At 39.6% G+C, this 16,872-nt stretch overlaps 2 protein-coding genes across 5 annotated transcripts in view; one reads left to right on the top strand and one right to left on the bottom strand.

Annotated features, from left to right (window-relative positions):
- Positions 1 to 16,872, top strand: part of FAM162A (family with sequence similarity 162 member A) — a 569,879-nt gene that overhangs the window by 513,724 nt on the left and 39,283 nt on the right. The gene's annotated exons all lie outside the window — the stretch shown is intronic.
- MIX23 (mitochondrial matrix import factor 23) overlaps positions 5,123 to 16,872 on the bottom strand; it is a 304,832-nt gene continuing 293,082 nt past the window's right edge. For all 4 annotated transcript variants that reach the window (XM_050781867.1, XM_050781868.1, XM_050781869.1 and 1 more), the window contains 3 exons: positions 13,930 to 14,076; positions 8,820 to 8,879; positions 5,123 to 5,444 (listed from right to left, as the gene is read on the bottom strand). In XM_050781867.1, the coding sequence (XP_050637824.1) occupies positions 5,394 to 5,444; positions 8,820 to 8,879; positions 13,930 to 14,076 (258 nt within the window). In that variant the 3' untranslated portion in view covers positions 5,123 to 5,393. The remainder of the gene's footprint in view (positions 5,445 to 8,819; positions 8,880 to 13,929; positions 14,077 to 16,872) is intronic.

The raw sequence follows: 16,872 nt of genomic DNA, 5'->3' as shown, positions 1-16,872 counted from the left end.
ATTTGTCCTTAGAGAAGTAGGGAGAGATTAGGGGAAGAGATTTAGTGTGGGTTGAACAATTGAGCAAGGTGGGAACGGCATTCACATGTTGAAATATTTTATTTTCTTTTAATTATTATTATTTTTGAGATGGGGGTCTCACTCTATTGCCCAGGCTAGAGTTCAGTGGTGTGATCATGCCTCACTGCAACCTCTGCCTCCTGGGCTCAAGTGATCCTCCCACCTCAGCCTCCAGAGTAGCTGGGACCACAGGCACATACCACCACACCTGGCTTTTTTTGTATTGTTGGTAGAGATGGGGCTTCACCATGTTGCCCAGGCTGGTCTTAAACTCCTGAGCTCAAGCAACCTGCCTGCACTGGCCTCCCAAAGTGTTGGGATTATAGTTGTGAGCCACTGCACCTAGCCAACATGTTGCAATATGTTAGAGATCTGACCCCTACCCTTAGGAACCAAGTAATGGACAGGTCCTGGCTGGGCTAGCTATTAATGCTAAGTTTCATTTTAGAGAAATAAGAGATTTCTCCCAAATTCTTCCACATGATTCTGGCTATTTCTTCATGTAGGGCTTAGTATTCTCCAGAATTTTCCTATAGAATCTGCCAAGGTTCTTCTCCCAAATGAGGCAGTCATGGAAAGTACTTAGAATGGAGCCTAATTTGTGGTAAGCACTTGGCAAATGAGCAATTATTATTATAATCTTCATTAATTTAACAAATATATGAGCAGTGTATCACTTATGGGCTACATTTGACTGCATATAATAGACCCAAATAGGTTAAACCTCTATATTTGGGTTAACCACCCCTGTTACATCCCCAAATGAACAGATGACAACATCTCACATAATATCTCACCACCTTCATATAATAACAAGTTTAAAGGCAGGTAGCCCAGGGCTGGAATGACAACACACAATTCCTTCTCCTTCTTTCTGTTCAGCCGTCCTTAACATGGTTTTTGTCGTCTTTCATCTGTCACCACATAGGCAAATAGCCCTAATCCTTGTCACTTCTAGCCACCCTAACCACATTTCAGGTAGAAAGAAGGAGGAAAAGAGGAGGAAGGGACAGTTCTCTTTGCACTGTAAATGTTTCTCAAAAATGCCCTAGCCTATCTCATTGGCCAGGATTGTCTGACTGATACTTGGAGCTGCAGGGGAAGCTGGGCACAATGCTACCCTAAACAAAACCAGGATTCTCTTGGTAAGGAAGAGAAAAATGGATATAGGGTAGGCAACTAGCAGTGTCTCATCCAGCTCAGACACTGAGAAGCACAGTGCCAGCCCTCAAAAACAGGTGGAGGAAAGAGATAAGTGAGAAATTGTAACAGTGTAATAAAGATTACGATAGAGGTGTTATTGTGGATGTGCATAAAAGGGACACGTAACTTGTACTTGAGAGGTCAGGAGAGCCTTGCTGAAGGAAGTGATAGCTGAGACCTGAAGCATGGGTAGGAGTTGGCCAGGGAAGTGTGAGAATGCACAGATGTTCAGAGGTGAGACTGGCTCTTTTCTTGGAGCACAAAGAAGTTTAGTGGGGAACAGAGTGCATCATAGCGAGCAGTGAGGTTGGAGGTGAGCAGGAGACAGAGGATGGACTTCCTAAGCCACTTTAAGGAATCTGTATCTGTCTTCAAGGCACTGAGAAGCCACTGTGGGTGCAATTTTTTTTTTTTTTTTTTTTTTTTTTTTTGAGACAGAGTCTCAAATCTGTTAAAAACCTGTCACCCAGGCTAGAGTGCAGTGGCGCGCTCACTGCAACCTCCGCCTTCTGGGTTTAAGCGATTCTCCTGCCTCAGCCTCCTGAGTAGCTTGGATTACAGGCGCCTGCCACCACGCCTGGCTAATTTTTGTTTTTTAAGTAGAGATGGGGTTTCACCATGTTGGCCAGACTGGTCTTGAACTCCTGACCTCAAGTGATCCGCCCATCTCGGCTTCCCAAAGTGCTGGGATTACAGGTGTGAGCCACTGCGCCTGGCCAGCCACTGGGGGCTTTTAAGCAGAAATTTTTCTTGCTGGTTTTAAAAACTGGAGTGGGAAAATCATTCAATCATAGCAATTATTTTTAAGTGCCAGTAGATTACCTATCCCTTCTTAATGCACCAGGAGATATACAAATGCACCTCAGCCAAGTCCTCTCCCCTTGGACAGGGGTGCCCCCAGCTGGCCATTGCCTTCAGAAGCTGGAAGCCATGTTTGTCTAAACCTCTTGTTAACGTTTTGAATTTCCTTCCCAACGTAATTCTATGGGATAAAATTAGGCTTGTCCTGGAAATGCTACCCCAATGAGGAGGCATCACTTTCTATCTTCTTTATTCTTCAATGTTTATGCTCAATAATAAAGATTCTTTTTTAAGGGTCAATCAAGTTCATCAAGGGTATTCTACAAGGCTAAATACATACAGAAATCATGAGTAACCTAAATAATCTCTAATATGTTTGATTAGATCACCTAACTCTAGATAGAATGTTCATTTTTCTTGGTTTAAAAAGGGCTCACACATTTGATTAATCTCCCAGTTTACAAGATTACAAGTTTATCACTCCTGGACACTGGCACATTAGCAGGGACTACTATAGCAGCACTGGGTACATTATCACTACATTTCCCAAACTAGTATCTTCAGTGTACAACTTATTATTAAAACAGGATCTTGCTCTGCCACCATAGCTGGAAGGCAGTGGCACAATCATAGTTCACTGGAGCCTCAACTTCCTGGGCTCAAGAGATCTTCCCGTCTCAGCTTCATGAGCAGCTGAGAATACAGACAAGCACCATTTCAAAAAATTTTTTAAAAGACTGGGTCTCACCATGTTGCCCGGGCTGGTCTCGAACTCCTGGGCTCTTGATCCTCACGCCTCAGCCTCCCAAAGTACTGGGATTGCAGACATGAGCCACCACACCTAGTCCAGAGTACAACTTATAAAAGAATGACATATTAGAAAACACCCTTTTTATTACTGCACTTCCTTGGTACATTTCAGTCTTAAGTTAAAGCAACTTTTCAAAGACAAGGGCATTATATTTTCCAGGCAGCTGGAAACAGTCATTTGCAACCCACTCTCCACCCCATTCCTGATTTCCTTCTCTATTTTTTTTTCATAGAACTTTATCACATTTTAGCATACCATATAACTTACTGCTGTCTTCCTTCACCAAATAAAAGCTCTTTAAAACCAGGTATTTTTGTTTTGCTGAGTGATGTAACAATAGTGGTTAATAGTGCCTAGGAAGGCATTCAAATATTTGTTAAAAGAATTTGCAAATGTATCATCATAGGTGTTTCTTCATATGGCTGTCTGTTCTGCCAAGGAAGGGCCAAACTCACCTGTGAACTTTTGAACCTTCTACTTCTTTTGTGTGTGAGTTGCTGAATCCTACCTATCTTTCAGGCAACAAAAGCGAATCAACAAATTGTTCTAAGGCAGTAATTACACACAGGACACTTTTTCAGCAGGCAACTCAACTTTCAAAAGCAATGTCATCCATCTTCCTTCATTAGTTGAGGTTTTAAATGCCATTATCACACTAAACCTATTCATTTATACTATCACTCCACACTGCCACCATTGCACATTTTTCAAATGTTACACTGTAATGATTCAGGCACTCTACTAACATAATTGGATTAACTAGACGGTATTTTGGCCGACCTGAAATTCTGGAAAGACTGTTAATGAATCCTTTCCAAGGATCTGAATTCCCTCCTGAGCAGCAGAATCAGGGAGACCTTCGTCTTTCTGTTCTTGTATCCATCTTTTCAACTCACTTATCTACCCAAAAATTACTTACTCAACTTTATATAAGCCATTTTTCACTGCGGACCTCTAGGAAATTTTTGTTGAGACTAGACTAAAATCTCCACAAAAAGTGTCTGACCTACAGTAAGTGCTCAAAAAGTTTTGTTCAAAGAATGGTGGGCACTTTATATCTTTATCACTCATTTCTAAATGCATAATCTGATGGTGGTCAATGTACACAGGCCTACCAGAGACCTAGCTGGCTAATCTAACTGGGCCAGAGCCAGGGGGCTTATTTAAATCACTATGGTGGGCAGAGTCCTAAATTGGCTCAAGATATCCCTCAGACCATGAATATGGGACTTGGTGTCTGTCGTTTTAAAAAACCTGGCAAGAGATTTGCGGATGTAATTATGATTCTCATCAGTTGACTTTGAGTTAAGCAAAAAGATGTGGTAGGCCTAATCACACAAGCCCTTTAAAATCATTTTATCTGGTTTGTAGCATAAAGGGAAGTCAGACAGATTCCAAGTATGAGAAGAACTGAATGCACCATTGCCAGCCTAAAGATGGAAGGAATCATGTGTCAAGAAATGTGGGTAGCTTCCTGGAGCTGAGAGTGGCACCTGACAGTCAGCAAGGAAATGGGGACCTCAGGCCCATGATGCAACGATCTGGCAACTCAATGAGCTTAGCAGCAGACTCTTCCCCTAGAGACTCCAGAACAATGCCCAGCCTGGCACTCAACTTGATTTCAGCTTTAAGACCCTAAACAAAAAAAAAGGTCAGTCAAATCTGCCCATCTGGCCTACAGAACTGTAAAATACTGTTTGTGATAATTTGTAAAGCAGCAATAGAAAACTAATAACATAACCATTCCATACTAGAAAGTGGTTTTTTTTGCAAGGACCAAATCCTGCAATTATAGCAGGTTTGTTACTAACTCATTTGCTGTCATGCAAGCTCTTCCTTGCTTTTCCCTTTCCTGAATTTCTGCTTTCCTTTTCCATGACCATGGAAATACTGTCCAGGAAAGAATTCCACCAAAAATTAGTTTTTACATCTGAAAACAAGATCAGTTAAGGTACTAAAAGAAAACTTCTTTGGACAGTGTCCAGCTTATAATACTGCCCTTTTATAATCAACCCACAAAGATAAATCAAGGAATAAACTTATCAATAACCAAAAAGGTCCACATCCATGCCAATACATTTATAAAAATAAAAAAGTACAATACAAATTAGATATTGAAAGTGCATGCAAATTCTCTTACGAGAACTGTTGTACAACCTGACAGGATACTAAAAAATGAAAACTAAAATTTCAATAAATAAATAAAAAAAGAACTGTCTCAACATAGAAAACAATCAAATAAATATGTACACTGAGTCAGAAAATTATTTTAATAGTTACAAAACTTTTTTTTTTTTTACAGAATCAGTATAAAATAGCAGTTGATTTCTCCATAATTATCAGAATTATTTATACTTGAGGTCTTGGCTAAGTGGGGCTGAAATCAACAAAAGGTCTTGGACTGTTGGCTCAGAAATCATCCTAGGAAGCCCGCCCTGTTGATATCTGTCATGCTTAGCTCTTATGAGATGACCCAGTCCTTAAAAAAAAAAAAAAAAAAAAAAAAAAGAATCTCTCTTTATTCATTCTTTGGAGGCTTGAAGTGAATTCGGCAGCGTTCATTAAACACCTAAAATATTGAAACAGAAATAAAAGTCATTGAGTTATCCTGTATAAATCAGGCCTGGAACTAAATTCAATTTAGTATGCTTCAAAAGGTTATTACCATTTTTGTCCTAAGTCAACAGATTTAGGAAACAGAAGAGTTTCCTCACTAGTTCAAACTGACTTACGAGGTGTGAATGCACAGAAGGCCTTGACATGTATTTACAAGACAATTCTAATATTTTAATAAAATTTAAGTTACTTAGGGAAAAAATCATCAAGAGCCAGGTAATTTAGTTACTAGCAAACATTTCAACTTCATATTCTGGACATTTTTTAAACAACTACACAAAAATATCTAAAATAAGTTTAAATAAAGAATGCTCAATAACTAAATGTCCACATGGAACTATGTTAAATAAAAATTTGGTATGGTTATTCAATGGAATACAAACAAGGTTAAAAATAATTTATGTTCTGATTTAAAAAGATCTCCAAGATTATTAAGGGAAAAAAACAAAGTGTGAATAGTACACTTTCACTTGTGTAACAAAGGTAGAAAAATACACACACATAAAATCAGAAAAGGTGTATCTGAAAGCATATACCATTTTTCAGAGAAAAGGGAAAGAAAGAGGTGGCTGAAGGAAAGGGACAGAAGGTAGAATTTTTACTGTATATTACTATTTTTAAAAATTTTAAAAAATATTTTTAATATTAAAAAAATTTAAATCACATGTCAAAACTTTTAAGTGTCCAATTAAAACAATTCTGAGGCCAGGCGCGGTGGCTCAAGCCTGTAATCCCTGCACTTTGGGAGGCCGAGGCGGGTGGATCACGAGGTCAGGAGATCGAGACCATCCTGGCTAACATGGTGAAACCCCGTCTCTCCTGAAAATACAAAAAACTAGCTGGGCGTGGTGGCGGGCGCCTGTAGTCCCAGCTACTCAGAGGCTGAGGCGGGAGAATGGCGTGAACCCAGGAGGTGGAGCTTGCAGTGAGCCGAGATGGGCCACTGCACTCCAGCCTGGGCCACACAGCGACACTTCGTCTCAAGAAAAAAAAAAAAAAAAAAATTCTGAAATTGAAAAGAATTTCTTCTCAGAATGTACCCCCATACATCATTAATGTGAAGAACAAATCACTTTTCAGGTAAAAGAAAAAACAAACTACCTATGTTGGCTGCCATTGACTATTACAAAAATAAAAGAAAAATCGAAACACAGAGGTTGTGAGGTATTGTTATTATTTTATTTCTTTTTATTTATTTATTTTTGAGATGGAGTTTCACTCTTGTTGCCCAGGCTAGAGTGCAATGGCGTGATCTCGGCTCAATGCAACCTCCACCTCCTGGGTTCAAGCAATTCTCCCACCTCAGCCTCCCGAGTAGCTGGGACTACAGGTACCTGCCACTACACCCGGCTAATTTTTTGTATTTTTAGTAGAGACGGGGTTTCACCCTGTTGGTTAGGCTGGTCTCGAACTCCTGAACTCAAAAGATCCACTTGCCTCGGCCTCCCAAAGTGCTTGGATTGCAGGCGTGAGCTACTGCGTCTGGCCTACTATTCAATTTCTTAAGCTGAGTGGTAGATATATGAATGTTCATTTTATTAATATTCATTAAATTCTACGTGTCACATATCTTTGGCATATGCATCTCACAATTAAAAGAAAATATATAGAAATTACATAGACTCTTTCTAGCCTTTTTACGATTCATCTCACTCATTTCCAGCCCTGATATTTCCCTGAAATTCCCAATCAGACAAGAGGGAGGCTTCAATTTAGTGGCCTGGACACACTGGTTGGGGTGATACATACAACTTGGCTGAGCCTCTCCAAATCCTTTTCCCAAATGATTTCCTGTCCACTTCTGCTGGCCCATTGCACCAGAGCACGATGGCTACATTTTCCTCTTTTTAAAACAAGTAAGGGCCTCATCTTCTGTGGAGTGGATAGACCATATTTTCTTTAAAACTAATATTAAATCCAAAGTAGTTCACTCTTCCCACCACATTATACATACACCATAAATTTCTGCACTTGTTGTTTCAAGCCAGATGTTTCACTGTACCCCTTCCCCATCCAATCCCAAGAGTAAATATGATTTCTCCAGAGAGTAAAAATGGGAAAATATTGCCAAATCCTCTCAAGTGACAGACACCTTATCATGTTGGTGGAAAGGGCAGGAATAGGAAACCTTGGCAAAGAGGATAAGATAGAGAAATGTGATAAAGCAAAGAAAGTCAATTTGTATTTTGCAATTTGTTCATGTCTCAGCAAGCTGGTACATTCTGGTTTTGGTTCAGCTAACCTCTCTTATAAGCATACAGCTTAACAACATTCCAGTAGTTAAATTCAAATGATGAAACAGAATTTTCAGTACATTTTCTCAGATTTAATAGATTTTTGCCCTTTGTAAATCTTTTAGAGTTTTAGAGAGGGGTAAATGGATATACTTTTTCAGAAAACTAAAGTCAGAGTTTTATGAATTTTGACTATATGTAAGTTTCTGGGATCTGGTCCCCTAATCTTGTTCCTAACAAGAACTATGCAATGATAATAAGGAGGTTGTAAATCTATGAGCAATCAAAAGCCTTATTATCAGATACCAGTAAAACTACATATAATAACAAGTTTTATGATCAGATAAGTTAGAAGAGAAGGAACTGTATAGGTTACCTAATGATAGGAAAACTTACGGAAAGTAACTGAGCTCAAAAAAGCTAATTTTAACAAATAGCCTCCTTGAAGGTTCTGAGTAGTTACTCTAAATGTCAACTATGCCTGTAACTAGTGTTAGGAGACATAGAGAATGCCTCTAATGCTGTTATGATGGCAGCTCATTTAGTTCTATCATATGCTTATAAAGATAATTTTGTTTTGTTTTGGGTTTTTTTTGGAGATGGAGTCTCACTCTGTTGCCCAGGCTGGAGTGCAATGGCTTGATCTCAGCTCACTCCAACCTCTGCCTCCCGGGCGATTCTCCTGCCTCAGCCTCCCAAGTAGCTGGGATTATAGGTGTGAGCCACCATGCCTGGCTAATTTTTGTATTTTTAGTAGACACAGGGTTTCACCATGTTGGCCAGGCTGGTCTTGAACTCCTGATCTCAGGTGATCCACCCACCTTGGCCTCCCAAAGTGTTGGGATTACAGACATGAGCCGCCTTGCCTGGCCCAGTAAAGCTAATTGTTATAAAATGGCGCTAATTAGATGCTAACTGAATCCTGCTCTCCCTCCCCCACCCCCCAAAAGGTTACAACCCTCAACTGTAAATGTAAATGAGTGATCTCTACTCTCCTTACAGCCTCAAGGCACTCTTTACTCCCCTCCCTTGGTTTCCCTTTGTTAGTTCAGTTTTCCTACTACTTCTTTCCAAATACCAACGTTATTTTGTACCTTCCAGCTCCTGTCATTTACCACTTCTTCAACATTCAGTTCTGACTGCATCCATTTCAACTGCAAGAAAAAAAAAATTGAAGTTATAAAATTTAAAGAGCTAAAACCACACTCATGTTTATCCAACAAAACCTGCTGCTGCTCTAGTATTTTTGTCTGTTAATGGCAGAGTTTGGAAGCTTCTTTGACACAATCAACTTTCCCCATATCTAATCAATTGCTAATCTCAAACTTTGCTGCATATTCTAATCACCTTGAGAGCTTTAAAAAAAAATCCCAAGGCCAGTCAGTTCACAGAAGACATACAAAATGCCAGTCTTACTAATGTATAAAGAAATGCAAATTAAGCCATAATATGACAAAATGAGTAAGTCTGATAAAACCTAACATTAGTGAAGGTATGGGAAAAGATATACTCCTATATATTCTTAGTAAGAGTATAAATTGTTACAACTTCTATGAAGGGCAATTTGTCAAGACTCACAGGAAATGTACATTCTCATGTCCTTGAACCCAATGATTCCAGTCCTAGAGATTGATCATACAACTACAGACTTGCAAAGATAGCACAGAGGAAAAAAAGGACAAGGAAGTGTAAACCTGATTTGAATAGAGAATTAAGAAAAAAAAAAACCTCAAGGAGGAAAGAGAATATAGGTGGAAGTGATCTAGAAAGGCATGCGCTTCCTCACACCTTAACCATACAGTCAGAAGTCTCAGGCTAAAAATGCCAAGTCTTTAGCTTTCTTTATAACTGCCAACCTAATTACTCCGAGAGAAAAGTAGCCAATTCCATTGCCAGGCCCTGAGAGCAGGGCTCACAATACTCCCAGTAACATTTTGTTAGAGGACTTGAAGGGGAAAAAGCTGGCTAGTTCCAGGCAGAAGGCTTGAAAATATTCAGGAAAATGAGGAGAAAAAAGCATGAACTATAGGTTGATGCCACCTAAGAGTTTAACACCAGGATGACTTCCTCAGGCCAAAGTGAAGAACCCAGACCAGATTTGGGAATAAAATGCCAGAGAGCTCAACAAGATCTGGGCAAGCATGAATCTGACACCCAGGCCAAAGACCCTGGCCAACTAGGAGCGCAGTTCAGGCAGGAGGTTTGAGACATTCGTGGCAACACTGATAAGAATGGAACTTGGTACAGGTCCAATAGCTCCTTGCAAACTCCCTTCTTAGATGCAGAACTGGTGTCAAAGCGTAGGTTGGTACACATGGCAAGAACTGTGGAACAAGGAGAAGAACTGCATTCTGACAATTAGTTCTGTGCTGTGCAGTAGTAACAAGCCTGAAGAAGCCCACCAATGCAACCTAAGTTCCCATTTTAATCAGCCATACAGACCAAAATCATTAAAGCTCCACTTCTCTGACAAAGCCTGGACTGACTGCCAAAGAAATAATTTCAGTTGAAGAACAGTGTGAAAGTCACTAAGATAGTCTTCAAAACTGCTCTCAAGTATTTAAAGGGATACTATGCAGAAAAGGGTTCAGAATTATCCTGGGTAACTCCAGAGAGAAGAATAAGAAGCAGTACTTATATATTATGGGAGCAGAATTTCACAATATATATGAAAATCTTGGAACAATTAGAACTGTCCAAAAGAGAATACACTGACGCTGAGACAGGGGATCCTCCCCTGCCACAACACCCTGCCCTTAAGCCGTAGTGAAACAAAAGCTAGAAACCACTGGTTGGTGATATGACAAAGAGGATTAATGCAACAAATATGGAGTCCCAGAGACTCATAAAGGAAAGAAACTGCTACTTCGCAGCAGCCAATATGCAAGGTCTTTCTTACATCCTTGAATCCTCCCCACACCACCCCACCCCCCTCCTCAAAAAAAATAAGAAGTTATTAGGTATCAGCTCCATTTTACAGACTCAAAATCAGAATTTTCAGAACAAGATTACAAAGCCACCAAGGTAGGTGGGATTTATTTCCTTAGAGCTGTCTGCCTTTGGATTATTTTTTAAAATTCTACAACATTGCAGATATTACAGCCAACTTCTAATATAATTTTATCAGTGCTACCAACAAACTGTCACCTTTGAGACAGTTGTCTCTAGGTCTTCAACAGGTAAACTTAAGGCAACTAACATGTGACAGCAGTTACAGAGGTCCAGAAAGGAAGGTGCTTTTTTTGAGTTAGAAAGGTTCAGGTAAAGTAGTGGGGAGTTTCTGACTGGCATCTGTCTATAAATAAAATATACTCACTAAAGTATTTGACTATTAGTCACAACTTAAAGAAACTGACTGAATCCAGGGTCAGAAGAGATGGGTTAAAGTCCCAGTTCTACCACTTACTAGCTTGTGGCTTTGGGGGTATCAGTTAGTATCTCTGAGTCTTTTTCCTCAGATAGAAAATGAAGAGGTAGAGTTGTACCATCTCCAAGAGCTCTCTCTGATTCCATAATCTTCATAGCAAACTTGAAAATTAAAAAAAAAATTCACGTTTCCTTATTTGCTTATGTACTAACCCATGGTTACCCCCAGCCCTATATGTTATCGAGCTAGAAAGCAAACCTCATTCAACTCACTGATTGGTTTCTCAACCCCTCCTTGCAGTGGTCATCCTGGTGATTCTATCTGGGCCCTAAAGACACAAGGGCAGATCTGGAGGCTGAGTAAATTGTGTGTCACAATCACTCCCAAACACTCAGTAGTTTAGAGTTTTGAACTTTGCTCTCCACTAACTAGTCACTCTATTCTGTTTGACTTGATCTGTAAACAGTGACTTTTCAGTTTCTGATTTAACAGCCTTTGCCCTGCAGTTTCCTTTGTCAACACCTTCAAGAGCATTGAAATACAAACTCCAATATTACTAGACTTTCACCAGTTTTATATAAATTATCTGTATGCCAGCTGGACACGGTGGCTCAGGCCTGTAATCCCAGGACTTTGGGACGCCAAGACGGGGGGATCACACGGTCAGGAGTTCGAGAGCAGCCTGGCCAACATGGTGAAAACCCGTCCCTACTAAAATACAAAAAACAAAAAATTTTAGCTGGGCGTGGTGGCAGGCACCTGTAATCCCAGCTACTAAGGAGGCTGAGGCAGGAGAATCTCTTGAACCTGGGAGGTAGAGGTTGTAGTGAGCCAAGATTGCACCACTCCAGCCTAGGCGAAAGTGTGAGACTCCATTTCAAAAAAAATAAAAATAAATACACAAATAAATAAATAATCTATACGCCTTCATGAACAGCAAGGGGAATAAGATCAACATCACTGCATTAGGTCACTGTCCAAGGGATCCACCAGTGCCTGTTGCATGAGCAGGTATGGAATACAGACCTGATGCAGTAGTCATGAACAAAGAGAGCAGCAAAGACAGTGGCTGAGTCCTATATCCAGTGAGACATCCTGAATTGGCGGAATGATCGAGAAAGTGCAGCAGCCCGGCCTACTCACCTTGTGTGCAGCCAGCTACAAGGAAAGAGGTTTCTTTTCTTTTCTACTAATAGTTTTCAATAGATGATGAGGTCCCCTTTTTACAGTTTAGCTACATCTTTTAAACAAAGGGCAAACTTCATGACTGTGCAGTATGAAAAGCATGACTCAATCCCACAAGGATCCATAAGTCACCTATTATGCCATCTTAAAATATAAACATGAAGTCAGGTGTGGTGGCTCACACCTATAATCCTAGCACTTTGGGAGGTGAAGGAGGGCGGATCACTTTGAGCTCAGGAGTTTGAGACAAGCTTGGGTGACATGGGAAGACCCCATCTCTACCCAAAATACAAAAAATGAGCTGGGTGTGGTGGTTCGCACCTATAGTCTCAGCTACTGGGGAGGCTAAGGCAGGATTGCTTGAGCCCCAGAAGCAGAGGTTGCAATAATTGAGATTGCACCACTGCACTCCAGCCTAGGTGACAGAGTGAGACCCCATCTCAAAAACAAACAAAAAAAACATGATTTTGATAATTGTACACTGGTCCTGTAGGAAAAGTCCCTGTTCTTCGAAATAACTAATGAGTTTAAGGGTAAAGTGGTACAATGTATACAACATACTCTCAAAATGGTTCATGGGAAAAATATATTTATGCACACAGGTGTGTGGGGAGACAGGGAGAGTGAGGAAGGCAGGGAAGGATGAAGAGAAGGAGAGAGGGAGGGTGAAGAGAATAAACTGTAAAGCAGGTGGGGCAACATATAAATATTAAGTGAATATAGGTAAAGGGCACATGAGAGTTCCTTGTACTATTCTTACAACTTTTTTGTAAGTTTGAAATTATACAAGATAAAAAGTTGCCGCTAAGAGTCCCCTCAAAAGAAAGACAGCAATAAATCCCACATAATAAAATATGATGTATTTTTCTATTGTTTCCTTGACTTGTCACACACGAGGGCTGTAAAGAAACAGTTCTGCTGCATTAACTGTATTCTGAAGTCTACACCCTATCTACATTATAGTTGACTTGGGAAAATAAGGCTTCCTCTGACACATCCTAGGTAGGTACTTGCCGTTTTCTTAAAAGTAAAAACACTGCAGGAATGGGGGAGGAAATGGGAAAAAGGCATGTCCAAGAAAAGGCCAAAGATCCCTAGCAACTTTTACACAGTAGGGAAATAAATTATGAGGTACAAGTGCATCTGGTTATATTTAAATCACACTATATTTTTATGGCTAACGAGGGTAATATCCTGAAGTTAAATAGTCTATATTACATTTCAGCAGATTTCTACAGAATGAAACTGGAGCTATTTTCAAAATATATTAGAGATGTTTTTTCTCAAATTATGTCTCAAAAGGGAGATACTATACAGACGTGATTTCCCCAGAATTTCTGATGTGGTACTTCACCTGTAGTGATCCCTTGTCTTTAATAGAAAGAAACAAATAAATGAAAATAAATTATGACTATGTGCTCATTTTAGACAAAGCTGCTATGTTGCATTTGTTCAAGACGTGCACACTAATTTACCAATTAATATCTAAACATAATAAAATAAAGCCCACTAAAATTGAAGCACTCGTCTCTCGGTTATTTTTTTTAAGTAATAGCCATATTATATGCCAAAATTTTCATATTAAAATTTTTACTTTCAAGGCTACAGTTGGAAAAACTTTGCCTGAGAAATGTTAATTCTGTTCAACTTACCTTTGTCTGCTCTTTTCTAAGTTGCTTTAATAACGTTAAATCATCCAAATTCTTTTCTCTCTCTTCCCGGAGGTTTTTTACTACTGCTGAGGTCTGGGCTATACAATTTTTTATGACTCTGTCTCTACTGGCATGAGCTGCCATCAACTAAAGAACAAAGGAATGAAAGGAGAAAAAAAATGCATCAATTTTCACATTTTAGTGCTTTTCAAAAAAGTTCTTGAGACTATACAAATTTAATACTTTCTAAAACAATTTCTGATGACTGAAACCATGAAAGAGAAGATTGTGTTGAATCAGCTACTTCATCTAAAAACATAACCGGCAGCATCTCTGAGGGTGGAAGGTATGAAGTCTGGGGCTGTCCTCCTCCTCAATATGCTCCCGGTATTGCCCTCGGCTTCCTGCATTCCCCACACTGGACTTTTCACTTCGGTTTCGTCTACCTTACATCACTGACTTTTCCTGTGATTACATTCATGTGTTCCTCTATTCTACAACCACCCGCACACGCCTGGCCACTGACGGCTATTCTTCCTCTCTTTGTCCTTTCATATTTTTTTCTGTCTTACATTGTTAACAAGTGAAAGAAATTATACACTAAGTCATGTATAGAAGATTTCACTACAATAAAGAATAACAAAGAATGCTACATTTACCTACGGAAGACAGAGCCCTTTTCAAGATTATAAAGTATAAGTACTGATAAGGAAAACTTATATATGAAGCACAGATTAGTAGTTGCATCAATTGTGTGTGCTGACTGAAATTAAGGATGTCTGACAGAACAACTCTTTGATAACCTCCATATTAATGCAACAAATTAATAAAAACAGTTCTCATTTATTTCCCATCTTGATTCATAAAGTATCATGGTCGTGTTTCAAACATACTTCCATAATCACAGCCACATTTTGATAATACCCCAAAATCTGCATTTGTAAAGCACTGTTTCAAGTTCGTAGACTTTATTGTTCAGTACTGATGTTTATGTTTACCATGGGAATAAACAATGTAAAGCTAAAAAAAGTCACAGATTGAAGGGAATATGCTCTAATAAGATCTCATTGACGTTTATAAGTTTTATCTTGAGTAACTTTTGAGATTTGAAATTTCTAAAACGAGTGCTTCATAATAACTTTACTGATCATCTCCTAGGAAGAAGTGCTATTTGAAAAGGCAAATATCCCTTCTTTAGCTATAGAAGGAAGCTGGGTCAGGGATTAAAGTCAGGGTGAATATGAGCAACTTGGACATTTCATAGAGTTCTGCTTCTTGACTGACATAATACTTAAGGGAACTCAGTGGTACTTATTGGTAAGGGCACTCTGCTGCAGGCTTGATCCCTGGCACAAAGCTACTTGAAAAATTAAGCTTTACTTGATATACATGTTGCTGAATCCTTCCAGGATAAAGATACAGAGAAAAACTCAAACACACACACAGGATTTCCAAAACAGAAGAGTTCTAAATTTAGTATGCAAGCTTATCCTGACTCAACAAGGAGATAAAAAATAACAACTTGTGACTCTCACAGGGCCTGTTAAAAAAAATGATAGCAGTAGCAGCAAACATTTTTTGAGACAGGGTCTTGCTCTGTCACTCAGGCTAGACTGTGGTGGTGTGATCTTGGTTCACTGCAACCTCTGCCTCCTGGGCTCAAGCAATCCTCCTGCCTTAGCCTCTCAAGTGTCTGGGACTGTAGGCGCACGCCACTAAGCCCAGCTAATTTTTGTATTTTTTGTGGAGATGTAGTTTCGCTATGTCACCCAGGCTGGTCTTGAACTCCTGGACTCAAGCGATCCTCCTACCAACCCCCCAAAGTGTTGGGATTACAGGCGTGAGCTGCCGCACCTGACCAGCAATATTTATATACAAAACACTGAGTACTGTAGGCACTTTATAACTCAATGCGCCAACAACTGTATGAACTAGGTACTATTATTATACTAGTTTACAAATATTAAAACTGAGGCAGACAGCCGGGCATGTTGGCTCACACCTGTAATCCCAGCACTTTGGGAGGCCGAGGTGGGTGGATCACTTGCAGTCAGGAGTTCGAGACCAGACTGGCCAACATGGTGAAAACCCCATCTCCACCAAAAAATACAAAAAAATTTAGCCAGGTGTGGGAGCATGTGCCTGTAGTCCCAGCTACTTGGGAGGCTGAGGTGCGAGAAACATTTGAACCCAGGAGGTGGAGGTTGCACTGAGCTGAGATCCTGCCACTGTACTCCAGTCTGGGTGACAAAGTGAGACACTGTCTCAAAAAAAAAAAAACAAAAAACAAAAAACAAAAAACCTGAGGCAGAGGTTATGTAACATATTCAAGGTCACCTAGCTAGGAGGTAGCAGATGTGAATAATCTAGATCTAGAATCCATATTGTTAATCACTACACTATAAACATCTAGGTTAACAGGAAGATTGTAAATGGAAACAATTTTACAGATTATGGAAATTATATGAGTAGTGAGGTGAGAGAGGGAGTATCACCAAAGTGACCATAAATTTTAGTTCTTCAGACAGAGGTACCCAAAGAAAGTGAACTGTCTAACAACCTCATAGCCAATTAGGACTAGGTCCCATACTATCGACTCTGGACACTGAATTCCACTCATTAAGTCCACAACCTTATGGTTTTCTCAAGCCACAAGACTTACCTGCTCATTTAAAATAACACACTTTAACACAGAACAAAAATATCAGTAGTTGATGCTCTGAATTTAACTGACATGGATAAGCTCATCCAAAACTGATCTGAGAGAGGCAGTTTAGGTTTTAAGGATGCCTTCTTCATGACTATGAATCCAAACAATAACCTTGTGGTAGAACTTAAAATAGTAAGTGTCATTTGAACTTTAGCTTCTGCATTAATGAAAGAATATAGGTAAATAAACTATGAAAAAGATTTTGCTGCATCATTATTTCCTTCTGCTTTTGG

The sequence above is a fragment of the Macaca thibetana genome, chromosome 2 (genome assembly GCF_024542745.1).
Source record: "Macaca thibetana thibetana isolate TM-01 chromosome 2, ASM2454274v1, whole genome shotgun sequence".
Taxonomy (NCBI): Eukaryota; Metazoa; Chordata; class Mammalia; order Primates; family Cercopithecidae; genus Macaca; species Macaca thibetana.
Note: the sequence above shows the minus strand (reverse complement) of the source record. Positions and strands in the feature narration are given on the sequence as shown.